The following is an 18,048-nucleotide window of genomic DNA, read 5'->3' as shown; positions in this document are numbered from 1 at the left end:
CTCTGCCCTGCTTGAACGCATTTCTTGGGTACGTTAGATATAGAGCTCAGACACTCAGACTGGTATTGTATGTTTTTTATTCTGTTGCTTTTATACTTTTTATATTCTGTTTTTAAAAATATTTATGAGATCTGCATCAAACGTGGTCTGTGGTCTCAGAGTTTTGTAAGCGATAGTGCAACGTGCACCTAGGATATAAGTTGATGTAAAATAAATTCAATATGTGGCCAGTACTAAAAGTTACCCGTTTCGTAACTGTCTTTTATTGAGTGCATAGACCTTAATTGCATTGCATTGTTCCGAAAGTTTCCAAAGTCGATCAGATGCTTAGAATATCGTGATCTATGCAAGAGTTTGATATGCCGCTTGAAGTTTACACAAAACAAATGCGTTTAGCACTGTGTAATGTCACTGTTGTTAATGTATAGTAGATTATCGCTAACAAGTATATCTATATATGTGTGTGTTTGAGAGGTTGTTGTCACTACATCATGGCGAAATCTAATAAACCGTATAAGACACTGACTTCCGGTATCGCGTGCGGAGTTGAAATCTGCGCAAAGCGGATGTACACTGACTCTACACTTGACAAGTGCAATAATATAATAGTGCTAGTACGCTCACACTTACTTGGTTATTACTTTAAATGAACTGGTTATATTGGCACTAGTAATCACGGCGCATTGATACTTGGCCGACTTTTGTTTTCTAGTAATGCGGTCCGAATCACAAAATGACCGGTTGAGAAAACTCCAAACGGGAAGAAACAAAGGCAAATATTAGTCATGTAATAAATATAATTTTATCGTTCGTTTCCCTTCATATTAGATTTACGATACTCGTTTCGATTTTGTTTTTCATTTAAAAAATTCTAAACTTTTATCATAAAATTTATATGAAAGAAACTCACTACAGATCCTCTATTTATTCCGCATTATTCTTATATCTCATCTATTCCTTAAAAACGGTGCTAACGAGCAATAAAAATGATTATTTCAAACACAATTTAGATCATATTTGCAATATCTTTTTTTCACCTATTGACCTTAAATTAAATCTGTTAATTGCGGCACTTCAACTCTTACATATTTTCAACGTACCAAGGATGCTACGTCGCGCTTATTGCATATCGGCCCCAAAATATTCTGGCTGAGCGCCAGGTGGAACCTGCACGTAAGGCGTCAAACTTTTACCAGATGCCCCTAATGCATGTTCGTAAAATGGTACTTAGATTGGGATCTTAACTTTTTCATGCAAACTTACTAACATCTCATTTGACAACGCCTCAGTTTTGTCCTTGAGCTTGATTCACGCCCCTGTGAGGAAGACTCATAATTCTTTCCCTGGTAGAGACTAACCTAGTCTAAAAAGGTGAAATTTCTGCACTCATTTGCCCGTTGTCAGTATAGTGTGACCAGGTGGAGTTGGTTGTTTGGTGTCCACATACAGACGTTCACACATGAAATACACTGCCGACAACCTAATCAGCCATCCAACCTCCTCTAGGTGAGAAAATCATACTTTAAACACGGTCGTCTGCCTGTGTCTTGGCAATTGGATGTCACAGATGTACAATAATTTTAGCCTAGCTCTGCAGTGACATTTTGATGTATAACACAGACTGACCATTAAAATTTCATACCAGCAGTGAAGTTAATTAAATAAGCGATATTAGAGATTCCTGACTATGCTACCTTTGTGTCTTAAAGACGCATTGATTTTGATTTACGTCAGCTTGAAAGTTACATAATGTGTCTGCTAAAACTTAATTGATATTTATATTGCTCATTGTGATTTTATTACTGTATCGCATTGGATTGTTTACATTGTGAAACGCTTGTCAGATTCATATGTGTAGCTTTGTTATTATGTCTTAATTACAACCAATCTGTTCAACCATGAATTAAAATTGTTTTTGTCGATGCTTTAGACGCACATGCATTAACGTATCGATTCTATTGTATGCTCGCTGTGACAACGCATAGTTAGCGTCCATGGTCACAATCCCATAATAGGTGGCGAGACTAATACTCGGAACCAACTCCGGAATTTCTTAATTAAGTATCAGAACCTATCTGAATCCAGAATTACTGAAATAGGCTGACACAATGACCTATAACGTATTTCGAAAATTCACTGGATTCTATATTTTTGTGTTGCATTGTGATTGATAAGGAGACATACAAGAGGCCCACGAGGCCTTGACGGTCACCTGAGTGCTGATACAGAAAGAGCATTGCAAAGTTGGTTCAAATTTGTAAAAAGTATTTATGAAGTAGAATTTTTATTTTTTGCTTTTCATTTTGGTAGTTAGTGTATTATGTTACCAAACCTTATGCTTAAAATTCTAATTTGCTTCGCCGACATTAAACAACAAAAACCAAACTATAAGTCAGTCAGTGTCAGTGATTTTATAAATTTCACTTTTTAATCTATGAAGAGTTTTAGGTTCCATCAAACCTGTGAATTCAGAAGAAGATGTTTTGAAGTTTTAGCCATTTTGGCCCCACCACTCTGGTCCCTGAGGGTCAGCCAGCACCAATATGGATAAGGTGGTAAAATACTATTTCAGGCTAATAATTCTAACCCAGTTTGACTCATTTCCTATTAAAAATAAGCAAATAATGTTCATAAATTTGTTTTTCCTATATAAACTATAGTAAATTTGACTCCCTTCCCAGGCCAAAATCTGAGATCCCAGGGCAAAGAAATTCACAATTTTTGTACAGGACCTAAAGACCTTCCAATCTTTTAAGAGTATTTGGTTCCATCAAATCTGTGAATTCAGAAGAAGTTTTAGCCTATTTGACCCATTTTGGCCCCGCCCCTAAGGCCACTTGGGATCGGCCATGACCAATATGGATACGACGATTAAATGTTATCTAAGGCTAAAAATTCTATCCCAGACAAATTTCTTATGGCAAATAAGCACATAACGTTCGTAAATGTGTTTTCCTATATAAACTATAGTAAAATTGACTTGACCCAGGGGGAAACATGGGACCCCAGGGTCATATAATTCACAATTTTTGTAAAGACCTAAAGACCTTTCAATCTATAAAGAATATTTGATTCTACCAGTTCCAGAATTGCAAAAGAAGATTATTACAGTTTTAGCCAATTTGCCCGCTTTTGGCCCCGCCCCTAAGGCCCCTGGGGGTCAGTCATGGCAAATTTGTTAATAGAATTCAATGCCCATCTCATAGGGATAATTCTGATAACATTTGACTAATTTTCTACTATTAATTACCAAATAATGCTCCAAAATGTGTTTTCACTATATAAACTATAGTAAACGTAAATCCTTCTCCAGAGAGAAACCTGAGACTCCAGTGTCATATAATTTACAATTTTTGTAGGGGGCCTTCAGACCTTTCTATATATGTAGAGTATTTGATTCTACCACATCTTTGAGTGGAGAAGAAAGAAAATTTTTGAAATTTTACTCAAATTTAACCCTTTTGGCCCTTCCCACAGCCCCCTGGGGACGGGGGTCATATAACTCATCATTTTGTTTGGCTTTATGCTTTAGAAGGTTTGTTCAAAATTTCATTGAAATTGCTTCAACAGTTTTTGAGAAGAAGTCGAAAATGTAAATTGTTTACGACCGGACGACGGACACAAGGCGATTAGAGTTGGTCTTCGTCCCATGTGACCTAATAAAAAGTCACAATGTTACAAGAGACCCCTTATATTTCGATTAATTATATTCTTAAACAAAAATATATATCGCGCAAAACATTTTAATGTAAAGATATATGAATTCTATGATGAAGCATTGATAATGCGTTCTTCACTAGTTACTTTGTCATAGAATTTCTTTAATATACTGCAAACATACATATTTGAGCGCAAATGCAAAAAAATGATTTAGTAGCGTAATTCAGTGGTTCAATACTGGAAATATCCTGTTACAAACTTTAGCATTGTCTATGAATAAGCGCGAAAAAAACCGCTAAAATAAAACCACCGCTAAGCACGTTTACAGTATCCGACTGTAATGAAGAACCTCGGTGATACAATACGCAGGACGCAATATGTACATCACTGGGCTATTATCTATTCTTCGTGTGTTTATATTAGGTTGCTTGATACACACATGTTTCTGTTAAATGTCAAGGCCAGATAAAATATAATATAAAAACACTTAGTGCCAGAGCCTTGAGATATTACATTTGTTGACACAGTAACTATAATAAATACCAGGTATACATTTTATTGTTATAAACAATGGTGTAGCGGAGTTTCAATGGACACACATAAGCAGGTAAGTCATAGGCTAATGTCAGACAAATGATTTTTAATAACTGATAAAAACGAATCATTATTTTATTTCTAATTCATTTTCGTACACATTTTGCAATGTTAACATTAATAAGATATTCCGAAAAAATATGCTTTTGAGCGGTGCGTATAACCTTATTGGATAATTATTTACAAAGTCATTGTTCAATATTAGTTTTCAACTACATGTCTATGGATTCTTACTCTTTTCTCAAAAATGACGATACCAATATCTTCCAAAGAGACAAACATTTCTGTCTATCCTCATTTGGTAGATGGTGAATCAAAGCACATAGTCTCAATAGCCATGGCCATTTAAGGATGGCCTCCCATGCATGCTGTATGTGTTGGGATTTTGTATTTGTTATTTCTGAACTCTTGCCATCTTTGTATAGATATCTCAATGACGGAAGCTGAGACAGTGGACAACCACGACCTATCCAGTCACAATATACTGACGACGCGCAAACCCGTCGTGATATCCTCATGCACATAGGATATCATTAATTTTGCTGCTTGATTCTGTAATTGAAATGGATATTCCTATCGCGAACAAAAATTCTTTGTAAAATTATTCAAGTTCTGAAAGTAGGAATTTTGAATCGCAGCTCATATTAAATTTGGTGTTCGCACCATAAACAGCATCCATTAGATGAATATCCGTAGACGTTGCTTATTTCATGTCTAATCAGTTATCCCTTGCAAACCCGAGTACCTACGAGTATCTAAATCTTTATAACAACGGTTAAGACACGTGTCTATGAAAAGTTATTAATGATCATCAGATCCCAGTTCAACTTTTATTGATATTTTCTTTATATTAATATCAAATGCAACGTCCGTCTTATAAAATATTGTATATAAAAATTAAGATTTACGCAGCTGCTATCACGCACATCCATAATCTTCGGTTTTACAAACAACAAGACTGCGTGCTAAACATTGTTTGTTTGCTTTAAGGCTCATGTAAGGACGGCCTCTTATGTATGTGTGTGGTATGTATGAAATGCATGGTGCGTGTTTTGAGAGATTGAGGTATATTCATGTTATGTTTGTATAGTGGAGCTATTGCCTTTTTTGTAGTGTTATATCATTGAAGCATGCCGACGAACACTTCAAGCAACACACCCCACCCGGTCACATTATACAGAGAACGGGCGAACCAATAATTCTGAGCACTAAGAAGAAACAGAATCTACCGCGTTAATAGACTGGTAAATATACCAGCAATTGCGATAATATATCATATATATATAATGATGGTTATGGGGTTTCTCCAACTATATTCTATCAGAATGATTGTTTCTGATCCTGCTTGTCACTCATCATAAAGGGAGAGCACTCGTTGTCAGTATAGTGTAACGATCTGTGCGGTGTCTCTGACCTGTGTATATTCCAAATAGACACGCCGCGAATATACAGCAGCCTCCCATGACACATTGTAAACCAACAGCCAAGGTTTGTTTATTTGTTAAATTCAAGTATTGTCCTATTAAAAGCCAGCCATTTAAGTATGCCGTATGTGAACAGTGCGGTGCGTGTTTTAAACTGCAGCAGTATGTTCGTGTTGTGTCTTCCTGTAATAAAGTCCTTATTATCCTTTTTTGTCGCCCCACTCCCGGTATGCTGAGCGCTATAGCTGTAGTTGAAACAACTAGACTATGATGTGTCGCGGCCAGGGGACAGAACTCAAAGCCTTCCCCACAGGGGCGAACGTTGAACAGAAACCTAGATTTGAGGTGGTGTGAAGGGAGACATTATTTAGAATAGAAAGGAATTAAATAAAAGAACCTAGAGAAATATCCACAAATATTTTTTGCAAAAAGACTGTGTACTTTCTACTTCGTGAAAATCTGAAATTAGGATGTTTTGAGTCGATAGAAACTGTATGTCGCTTTCTACATTTTAAATTTAGTTACCCATATCATCTGCTATTGCATTTCAAGCTCTAATTCATCAAATTGTTTTCTATTGAAACACCGTATATTCGAATTAATTTAAAGATAATTCGCCGCTGGCGAATTGTAGTTTTACCCATATAAAAAATAGGAGGAGACGAATTAGTATTTTCTTAAGTTACAAAAGTGACTTACTTTACACAATTACCACCATTGAATTTCTTGTTTTGATTAAAAATGAACAAACTAAGAATAATTAATTTCGTCAAGAAAAAAAATCAAAGCACTATGTCCTAAATGGAATTACAGATGCAGATGTACAAAAAGCAAAAAGAAATTATTTTATGTGTATTTCTCTGTAAAGACACATATCAACATCAGTTATTGTTCCAATCATGGGTATTGTTTATTCTCTGTCGTTGGTGGAGCTTTTTTAACATTTATTTCAGATCAAGTAATCAGTATTACTATTTTTATGCTGAAATCTAAATCAAGCATTATGGCTGTTTAACAGTAAACATCTATACACATATAATCCTCAATAGTGATTTTGTTTATTTGCACGAAGCAGTGAATAGGGATTGGCTATCACTACATCTCTATTTTACCAGACAAATTATAATGTTGAAGAATATTTTTCACCGTAATAATGGATAATTGCATACAGTTTATTTTGTCTGTCAATGTCAAACTAATTTCGAATAATTTAAAATCAATTGTAAACCGAACGAGAACTAAACAAATACATTTTGGTGATATCATGAAAAACGACCGGTTTTCCATCAAATGGCGTTATCTTGTAAGTTTTGAAGTAATCGTTCGCTACTGTCATAACTAATAACTCACCAAGGTCTGTTTTTATTTATTCCACGAATCGAAAACTGGTTATGTACGCAATAATTCATAAGACAACAACGGGATAATGGTAAAAACGTAAACATTCATGGTTAGTTGCGCGGAAAGTGTAAAACTCTGGTTCAGTCATCGTCAAAATCATTGCTCCATAGAAAACTGCTTATTGTATTTTAATCCCAATTTTGTCGTCCTGGCACTCTTGTTAAATTAATATTTTACATCGCGCGGTTCTAATCTTGAATATATACATTTATTTGCCACTGCGAGTATATATACTATCTAAGTTTATTGGCGTTAAATGGACCCTCAAAACGTGACCATTTATGACGTCACTAATATTCACTTGGTAACATCAACAGATCATCGTCAAAATGGCTGTTCCACCGTGTGTAATGAATCGTCGTCGGTTTTCTTGGCCTAATTTAAATAATGTTAATGCAGAGATACCCAAAGTAAGTTAATCATATAAATATAAGTAATTTAAACTATCTTCCTATGGAATATGTAATGGTCTATATAGATGTTAGAGCTTTGCAATCAATCTCCCCATAATGCGCTATCATGCATCAGGAAGGTTGTCTGCACAGCTCTAGCATCTATATAGACCATAGAGATTCCAAAGCAAGACAGTTTCAAGGGCCACTTTCTTTCCGAACCGGCTTTTCAATTTTTTAAATGTGAATGTAAAACGAGATTGATTATAGTATAGTCACAAAAGTTATTAACTTACCGTTAATACTACATTTATCATCGCCTTCTTAACAGTTTAATTAAAATAAATTAAATGTTAACATTCATAACTCGGGTCGTTTTATGTTTCCTGCCGTCGTCCTAATTACCGCGCCGGACGGCAAAACAGCGAAATGATTTTTCACTGTTAACATAGGTTACGCAGGGAATGCATTAGGGAATGCATTTGGTTGGTGTTATAACATCCTCTTAAACCATTAATATACATTTTCGTATATTATTGTTTACAGAGACTTTATAATTCCTTATCTTCCTTATCGTGGTCTAACTGCATTTGTTTTCGATTGACTTTCTGTTGGGGGGTCGTCTTAAAAATAATCGAAGAAAGAGCATTATGTTAAGCATTCAATGTTAATCATATTAATATATTATGATCATGTAAAGTAACATGAAATAATGCGAAGTCGCCTTCAGAAAAAAAATTGCTTTTATTTTGATGGTGACCAAAACTAAATTCAATATTTATTTTGCTTTATCTTATCTCGGTTTGTTCTACAATTTAGGATCAATCTTTTCTTTCTTACTTCCTTCATCCTAACGTCTCTCTTGACACGACCTCACATTTGGTCTTCGGTTGAGCGCTCGCCACTGTGAGGTAGGCTCTGGGTTCTGCCCTCCTGGCCGAGAAACACCATAGTCTATAAAAATAGTAGTTTCTGCTGTTGCTTAGCGCTTAGCATGAAAGGAGTGGGACGAGTGGCTCGCCCGTTGTCAATATAATGTGACCGGGTTGAGTATGTTGCTTAGTGTCTTCGGTGACATGCTTCCGTGATATAGCACTATAAAAAGGGCAAGAGTTCCACTATACAAGAGGACACAATACAAATATACCGCAGTCTCCCAAAACACGCATCACATACGACATACCCATAATATGCCGCATACATCAGGGGCCATCCTTAATTGTTTGTTTGTTTGATTAATTAACGTCCTATTATGTCCTAACAGTTATGGTCATGTAAGGACGGCCTCCCATGCTTGCGGTGTGTTGCGTGTATCTTGTGCGAGGTGCGTGTTTTGGGAGACTGCGGTATATTCATGTTGTGTCTTCTTGTATAGTGGAACTGTTGCCCTTTTTATAGTGCTCTATCACTGAATCATACCGCCAAAGACACCAAGCAACACAATCACCCGGTCACATTATACTGACAACGGGCGAACCAGTCGTCCCTCTCCCGGTATGCTGAGCGCTAAGCAGGAGAAGAAACTACCACTTTTATAGACTTTGGTTTGTCTCGGCCACGGGACAGAACCCAGATCGTTCATCACAGGGCTCAATCAAACACATTCTACAAATCCAAACTCACAATGTGTTTTAACGTCTTTTAATGTCGATTTCGAAATACACATTTCATTGTGGAATTGATCTAGGTATAGTGTAAATGCATCTTATAATTGACAAATGATTTGCTTTGGGTGAAGTTTCGCACTAAAAGCATAGATGACACGCTATCCATAATAAGTGTCTGACTTCCCAATCGCACACGCGATATAAACACTATAAGGTATTCTGGTTAATTTAACACCAGTGTTACAGGAGTAGGTCTGTTACATAGATCGTGATGTCTGGATAATTTAATTCTGATGTTCACGGGTTGTATCGGAAATGAAAGAAATTGCAATATATATCTATTTCGAATGTATGTTTGTGTTGTCATGGTATATTTCAGTATTTGTCAGGATATTACCTTTTTACATACCATGTTCTTTGAATTAAGTTAAGATTTTTCTACTGATCTATTAGGTTCAGACATGTTTGTTAATGAAGATTAAAAGAAATTGGAATGCAATTCTTTTTTTTTCAGTCGCCAATCTAAAAATATGTAATTGGTCTTGTGATAATAATATATTCAAGATAATAACAGAAGGCTATGACATGGTGAATATTATATTATATAATTCTTTAATATCTGAAAGTTATTTTTTATTACCAAACCCTGAACAAATATCAGTATCAGATGTTTAGAAAAATTATTGCTAGTGAGGACACAGCGTTAGCCATTTCACGGCTTTGAACTAATACCCTATACGTAGGCTTAAATATAAGATTATGTTCCGTTATTTATCATGATCTATACCTAAATGCATTAGTATAAGTTGAATATTACCACGCATGTTGTACATAATGTTACTATTGCAATCACTGTATCTTTACTCAAGACGCTGCAGAAGTGAACGTGAAATGATACACACTACATGACGTTGATACACCAGAAAATGGAATCAATGAAAGCCGATTAAATATCATTGCTATCTTAAAATACTCGTCGCGAAGTAATTAGTCGGGTTGCTTTGACTAAGCCAGCTGCCGTATATTTAACCTAAATATTTTGTCATTTCAGGTCTTTGGACACGACTACGATTGGTAATTGATGTTCCTAAACCAAACGGATAATCATTCGCACCTTCCATTGATGACGTCATTTTACCAAATGTTTTCAAAAGCGTTCACCGTTTTCCTTTTCTGAATAACATTTATCGAGGTACAGAAAGACTACAAGAGTGACCTTGGGCCATTTTCAATTAGATTTGCACTTTATTTTCAAAATGTACCCAATTTGATATCTAATAGTAATTAATACGTCTATTACATAACCTAAAGAAAGGAACATTTTTGTCTTTTTGATCTCTATTAACATCCAAAGATATTTGACGGGAGATATTTTCTTCATACCAACCAAAGTATGTTACAAACAATGTGATTGGTCATAAATGTCTGCATTCACTATGTAACCATGTGCTGAATATCAATAACACGGATGTTGGATTGTGGCGCGTAACAAGGAGCACTGTTGCTAAGCCGTGCATGGCTATAAAGTTGAATGGACAGCGACTTTGAGATTATTTTGGTGAAGAATCCTGTCTATGACTAGCCTAACGAAGCACTGACTGGATTTAAATAATGCCTATTCACTATAAAGGTAGCCACATACGGGCGCATGTTGCTGTTCTACAAGTGTTCATTTTAATAGGAGCATGCCTCTCTACGGTAAGTACTGAACTTTGTTTTTAAATTTTCACCATTTTGATTTGATGCTTAACTTGTATTCATTTTAGGCTTAGCATTCTATAACAGCTAGGATCATTTAAGGACGATATCCCATGTGTGCAATATGTTGAAAGTGAATATAAATGTTTTGGGAGTCTGCAGTACGTTCCTAGACCCTTAACCCAGGAGCTATTGTTATCATGCTAAAGCATGGAGAAGTTAGATTCTTAATCACTCGGCTGTGGCCAACGACATGCTTCAGATATCGTCCTTTTAAAAAAAACTTTTGAGTTTTGCCAAGGTGACGATACAAAAATTTTCAAACAAATTGTTTTGTTCGTATTAAAGGTATAAAAAATGATGAAATAATAACAGTCTCTCTTTGAAAGCGAGTCATGCAGTCACATATTTGTTTATCCAGAATATTAAAAAAATTCCATGTAACAATTTTTTTCTTTTTGTTAAAAAATCTAAAACCATTTGCTATTGTTTTTTGAGGTCGACTTTCCACATATGCGAACGCGTACATGTATATGGTCTAGAAAACTTTCGTATATTGATGTAGCATGTCGGAGTTGCGGTACGTTGCTTTACAGTGACATGTCGATGAAAGGTGCATGTACATTTTTCATGTGTATCTGTATAAAATTGATGTGTTTTACGAAATCAGTTGTTAAAAGATGAGGGACTTTTTTCTTTAATGAAAATAATAGTGAAGCATTGATTGTCTTTAGATTGATTGTTCAACATCACGTCTTTATCCAATGTTTTATGAAATGTTAATCTAGCGTAGAGCTTTAAATTGTATTGATAACAATTAGCTCTATACAGATATTCTACTTGCCGATTACTGAAAAAAAACTAAGGACGTGATATATCAACAAACATATTTGACAAAAATGTCAAGAATGCCATGCTATATACAAGGAATTAATATATTGTATTGACATTTTCTGAATTTTGCTGCATATACCGATAGATCTTACAGCAATAATATGACGTCTCAAGATAGCCTTAATAATGGAAAAGAAGTATTCCCATTGTTAGGTTCAGATTATGGATTTATAAGTTAATATGTAAAGTAAGTAGAACAGAGTGGTTTGCCGATTTCTTGTATCTTACAAGAGCTACACGTATCTAGACTTTGTGACTCAATTAGGGTTTAACAACATTTTGTGATCACGAGGGGAAAATATTTCAATCCTTTATATCCACATAAGAAAGAGTGATTTTCTCTCTAACCCAAAATTTATTGCAATTTCACAATTATGATATCCCGCCATTTTGAAATATTTGTTTGTTTGTTTGATTCAATTAAGGTCTTATTAACATGTAGGGTCATGTAAAGACGGCCTCCCATGTATGCTGTGTATTGCGTGTAGGTAGTGCGAGAAAAAACCGTAACTGCAAATCGAGGCATGGGTAGCTATGCAATGCAGCCTTTGGCGGCATCAGTGTATTTCTTGAGACCAGTCAGTATTGTCTCCGTAGGCATGAGAGAAATAGCTATAAAGGTTCAGGGTTCGAAACCTCTTTAAGTCGTAAATAGGTCAATGAATATTGTTTGGTAGGTTAATTAGGATGAAAAGACGATCTCCGCTGTGTAGAATCTGTTATGTGTGTACATTTATGTTCTGGAAGGCTATGATATATAAGTGTTGTGTCTCGCCTCGTTATATTAGCGGAACTTTTGTCTTTTTTCACTGTCAACGGGCAAAACCAGTCGTCCCAATCCATCTATTAAGAACGCTTATAAAGAACAGAAACTACTTCATTTACGACATAGTCCAGAGACTTCCTCACAAGAGCATGCTCTTAACCTCAGGTCAAAAGTGGTGTCAAGAGGCAGGTTAGGAAGAAATGATAAAGAGCTGATGGCACCAGATATATACATACATATTAGTTATGTTATTTACTAGCCAACTGAAGACTTTTGTTCACGAAATGGAAACATAGATCTAATAGGTCTACAAAGAAAAATTCATTAAGCTTGGTTCATGTTCCCTCACGTTATCGTGCTCACAAGATTGTATTATTATTACATAGGGCAATAACTCCGTAATAAAGTTACAGTAGAGTTAAGCTAATTTTCGAACTCGTCTAAGACATTTCCAATTTTAATATACATAAAAAGTTTCATTAAGCCGGCGTCTATTTACTCAAGTTATCGTGTTCACAAAGTCCGAAAATAATTATAGTGCAAAGGGCAATAACCCCATAAACTATGGTAAAACCACGCTGACTTTCGAACTCGTTCGAGATCTTTCAAATATTTACATTAAAATTTTCCATTAAGCTCGATTTATATTCACTCAAGTTATCGTGTTCATAATTTCAAATGATGATGAATTGTGCAAAGGGCAATAACTCGACAAACATCCAAAATGTATACGCATTTTGCGATCATGCAATTATGGCAGCAGACACATTTTGTACGCACTTCCTGCAAGACTATGGCTCTTTTGTCAGGTTTTAGTAAAGTTTCTGATTTATAATGGAAGAAACTCGGAAAATCACCGATATACGACAGTTCAATGGAATATCGATCCACTTAAAAATGGTATTGTAAGTTTTTTATATTTACGAAATTTACCGGAAATCATTATCGGCGATTACAGTTATTTATGGTAAAATGCAGTCAGAGAAAATAACTGTTTGTGCGTTTTCAAATTGGTTACGGAACAATGCTACGTTGTGTTTCTACGCCGAATGTTTTAACAATTTTATTCCGATATGCTTATTAACGAATTGTAGCGAGTTGTATGATAAATTCACTAAGATGTCCGCATTGTTGCAAATATTTCTCGTTCAATTAAACCATACACATTAATGATTTTCTATAAAGGAACCAAAAACTACTTCTAATACAGATTATTTGCACTCGAGACTTAATGATATGAATCGGATGTATTTGTAAATTAAATGGCATTTCTTTGTATGCTTTAATGTAATTTTTTAGCAATATTTACACTTAACGTTTCTCAGGAATTATCGAATTTCTTTTTTCTAAATTAGAATATATATTTAAGATGTAAATTATAGAAGTAAAATTACTAAAATTAATTCTTGAAATATTGATTTTGATTTTTTTTCATTATTAATTTTATTAACTTTATTACTTAGTAAAGTAAGTCAACGATCAGTAAATTAATTGAACCATTCAGAAGTAATCTGGGAATAGAAAGAGAAAGGAGTCATTTACGTGTTTATCTGGTGTTAAACTAAAAAATAGCAATGATGATACATATATCATGATTACGTAATGTTTGGCTTAACCAGCTAATTTTAAAAGCCACGACTATTTATTGTGTTATTTCATTACAGCATATTCTCATCACATAACAGTAATTGTTAGCGGTAGATGACACTGCTTTAAATTGATATTCAAAATGTTATTTCTCCTTCGTTGCGGGAATTAAATAGCATTGAAGGATGCTTAATTATGTCGACGAACACGCCTATATATCCTAAATCCTTTTCATTGTACGATTGTATTTGGCTTAGTAAAGTTTAAGTTTCAGAAACTGTAAATCTTTCATCAGAACTCCCAAAACTAGCAGTAAAGCAATAAATGATTCCCCAGAAGATTTGCTTCGGTGTGTCTGAGTATCCCGCAAATGGATCGTCAATCGGTGAAACACCTAAGTACTACGATGATAAAAAGAAAAAGCAATAACTACGTGTGATTTTATGTTTTAAGTTCGCCTTAGAGATTAATCCCGATCACCTTTTATGGCTATATCGACAATGTCCGTGTTCTTATGTTATGACCAGCCATTAACGCAGTAAGTACTTAGGGATAATTACTGCCCAAAAAAGCAGTTTCAGATTATACCGTGTGTTATTTCTATGGTTTTATTTCTTCTTTATACAACATTGCACCTTCCTAAGGAAATATAAATTCCTGTTAGTAAAGAATTACCGGTAGTAAAAGTTAATAAACAATGTACTTATAAAAGTAAATGGTTAACTAGGAACGCGTGTTTTTTAATTTTGAAAAACCCGCGTATTTATTTATAATTTACATTGTAATGTTTATGTCACTGCATAAAAGGGTTGAAAAAATTCAATTAGTCTAAATCATTGTTATTAAAAACATACCAAACTAAATGTATTGTTAATCAAGTTATTTTCGAGTGAATTACGCGATATTCTGTCGAACTTCTTACTTTGCGATCTGCATGTGTTTGTTAATATAATATAATAAAATGACGAAACGGCTTCATAGCGATTAATTTTCGCGATTTCGTATCGCCTGCGAAATACATTAAAATTGATCGCTCATGAAAACAAGTTGTTTAACATTATGTTCTATGATAATGCTTATGATCTGTGTGTGAAACCCTGGTCAATACTAGCCGCAATATACTGCTAGGCTAGAGAGAACTTCACTTTAGCTCGATCGGTTGAGCGTCAGACTGGTAATCCAGAAGTTTCGAATTTGATCCCTGGCAGAGGCAATGAATGAACTTGTAAAAAAATCTGTACTCTGTTACATAATGTTTTAACGAACCTTATAACAAAAATATAAAAAATGAACATTAAATTGAGAATGTTACGTACACTTTGTCTAAATGGCCTTCAGCGTATCATTACTTGCATTTGAAAACATATATATCATTTACCTTCTACTAAAACTATGAGACGTTTACCAGATTCGAGGTAATTGAACAATCTTGTTTCCACTTGAAGCTTAAAAATGAAAAAGGTTAAAAGGTGCATCTGCACAAGAACAAATATTCGGTTATTTCATTTAAAGATCTTACAGTTCTGTGGTATAATGGCAATCATTTCACATGAATGACATTATAATTTATAGAAAGTGATTAATGATCTATCTTTATGTCTGGTAATGCATTACTGCAAGAGGAAATGTCGGCGCTTGCTCTTTGGAAGAAAGTAAATTATTTCTACAATGTGTAGGTTTTTAGTTTGCTATTAGTATTTTATACATAATCGACTAGGTCAGGTTGCAATATCACTTTTACTTAAAATATATACCCAGTCATAGGGATAACAAATAAATTTAGTTTTGAGAGGAACAAAGGAGAAGAGCTGTATGGAGCACATAAATAACTATATATATATTACTTTCACCAGCCTCAATTCTAGAACATATGAATAGTGTATGTTCGTAACGTAAATGCAGGAAGGGCGTTAAAACTGCACCTGCTGCCCCTATTGCGTGATCAGAAGACGCGACGATATTTAGGATTTTGTTTTCTCTCTCAATTCTAACTGACTTTCTTCTTCCTACCATCTCCATTGACACCACCTCGCTTTCGACCTTCTGTTGAGCGTTATCCCTTATAAGGTAGGTTCTGGCATTGGTTCTGTCCCCTGGCCGAGACATAGTCTATAAAGTGGTATTTGCTATTTCTACTTAGCGCTCAGCATGAAGGGAATAGGATGACTGATTCGCCCTTTGTCAGTATATTATGCATTATGACCGGCCGGGGTGTGTTGATTGGTGCCTTCGGCAGCACGATTCTTGACAGAACACTTAAAAAAAGGGCAAGAATTCCACTATGCAAGAAATATCCTCAATAAGCATAGTAATAAGACATATTACCATGTAGAACCATAACTTTCTCTTCACGTCTGTTTACTAGATTAGATTATCGTATATTTTGTTCCGTGACGTATGAGGCATACTGTAATACAAATTGTTTCATGATTAATTCAAAACAAATGTTTTGTTTTTTAATTAATTTTTTAATCAACAGCTTCACTTTTTTCTTCATGAAACTGAGAGATATGTCAGGCTTGTGTCTATTTTCATACGATTTTGTCGACAGATGTGTTTTGAGAGATTGTAATCATGAAACCCCGTTATCAATTCACATCGTTTGATGCCGATTTAACATTTTTAATGGTGATACGATGAATGTCGTGCGAGTCACGTTCCATGCCAAAGATACTGGGAACAGTGCCCAAAGGACTTGTTTAATTTATATTGCGAGATAGATATGCAATTCTATCTATTATTGTAAAACGCAATCACGATTTAGTAAAACTCATTTTGTTCGCTGGCGCTAATCAAATAAATCCAAATGACGTATATGTATTTTTACACAAGCGACGCAACCATCGTTCATCTGCTTCAGAGACCTTTGTTGTATAAAACTATCAACAATCATATATAGTATCATAAGACTCTTTCATATGTGGATATGAAGGATAGGGATGTTCTACCCGAAGATTATCGTATATTTTGTTCCGTGACGTATGAGGCATACTGTAATACAAATTGTTTCATGATTAATTCAAAACAAATGTTTTGTTTTTCAAATAATTTTTTAATCTACAGCTTCACTTTTTTCTTCATGAAACTGAGAGATATGTCAGGCTTGTGTCTATTTTCATACGATTTTGTCGACAGATGTGTTTTGTGAGATTGTAATCATGAAAACCCGTTATCAATTCACATCGTTTGATGCCGATTTAACATTTTTAATGGTGATACGATGAATGTCGTGCGAGTCACGTTCCATGCCAAAGATACTGGGAACAGTGCCCAAAGGACTTGTTTAATTTATATTGCGAGATAGATATGCAATTCTATCTATTATTGTAAAACGCAATCACGATTTAGTAAAACCAATTTTGTTCGCTGGTGCTATCAAATAAATCCAAATGACGTATATGTATTTTTACACAAGCGACGCAACCATCGTTCATCTGCATCATAGACCTCTGTTGTATAAAATATCAACAATCATATATAGTATCATAAGACTCTTTCATATGTGGATATGAAGGATAGGGATGTTCTCCCAGAGGCTTGCCGAGGGTTTTGCAACATTTTGTGATCCCGAGGGTAGAATATCCCTATCCTTCATATACACTTATGAAAGAGTATTTTTCTTTTATACTTCGACGTTTTATTGCAATTTTAAAGCTATAATATCCCGCCATTTTGAAATAAATTCGAACAAAACCTCGACTGCAAGTCAATTTTCTATACATGAAGAATAACGTAATATTTTCAACATAAATTCCATTGTTGGCATCTTAGTACAACCAGGCAAGTTTGTGGAAAAAAAGGTTAAAATTTTACTGAGGAAATAGTAATTTTGTTTACGTCATGGGTAGCCATGCAATACAGCATCAGGTGACATTAGTGTATTGCCCTAGACCAGCCAGTATTACTCGTGTAGAATGCGGCAGGGATTCATTGAAACACTGACGAGTTGTCTTCTTAACGTTATACAGGGAGGTTCCATTTCACTACAACTCTTAAAATTCACATGCACTTGGCATTCAGTTATG

The 18,048-nt window shown here is 34.9% G+C and overlaps 1 protein-coding gene across 3 annotated transcripts in view; it reads left to right on the top strand.

Moving 5' to 3' along the window:
• LOC138314343 (secretin receptor-like) overlaps positions 1 to 18,048 on the top strand; it is a 92,081-nt gene that overhangs the window by 3,857 nt on the left and 70,176 nt on the right. For all 3 annotated transcript variants that reach the window (XR_011207360.1, XM_069254638.1, XM_069254637.1), the window contains exon 2: positions 10,130 to 10,776. Coding sequence is in view for 2 of the 3 variants with exons in the window: in XM_069254638.1 (XP_069110739.1) it covers positions 10,690 to 10,776 (87 nt within the window). In the remaining variant the exon portion in view is untranslated. The remainder of the gene's footprint in view (positions 1 to 10,129; positions 10,777 to 18,048) is intronic.

This window comes from Argopecten irradians, chromosome 2 (genome assembly GCF_041381155.1).
Source record: "Argopecten irradians isolate NY chromosome 2, Ai_NY, whole genome shotgun sequence".
Lineage (NCBI taxonomy): Eukaryota > Metazoa > Mollusca > Bivalvia > Pectinida > Pectinidae > Argopecten > Argopecten irradians.
The sequence above is the reverse complement of the archived record's forward strand: the minus strand, read 5'-3'. Positions and strand labels throughout refer to the sequence as shown.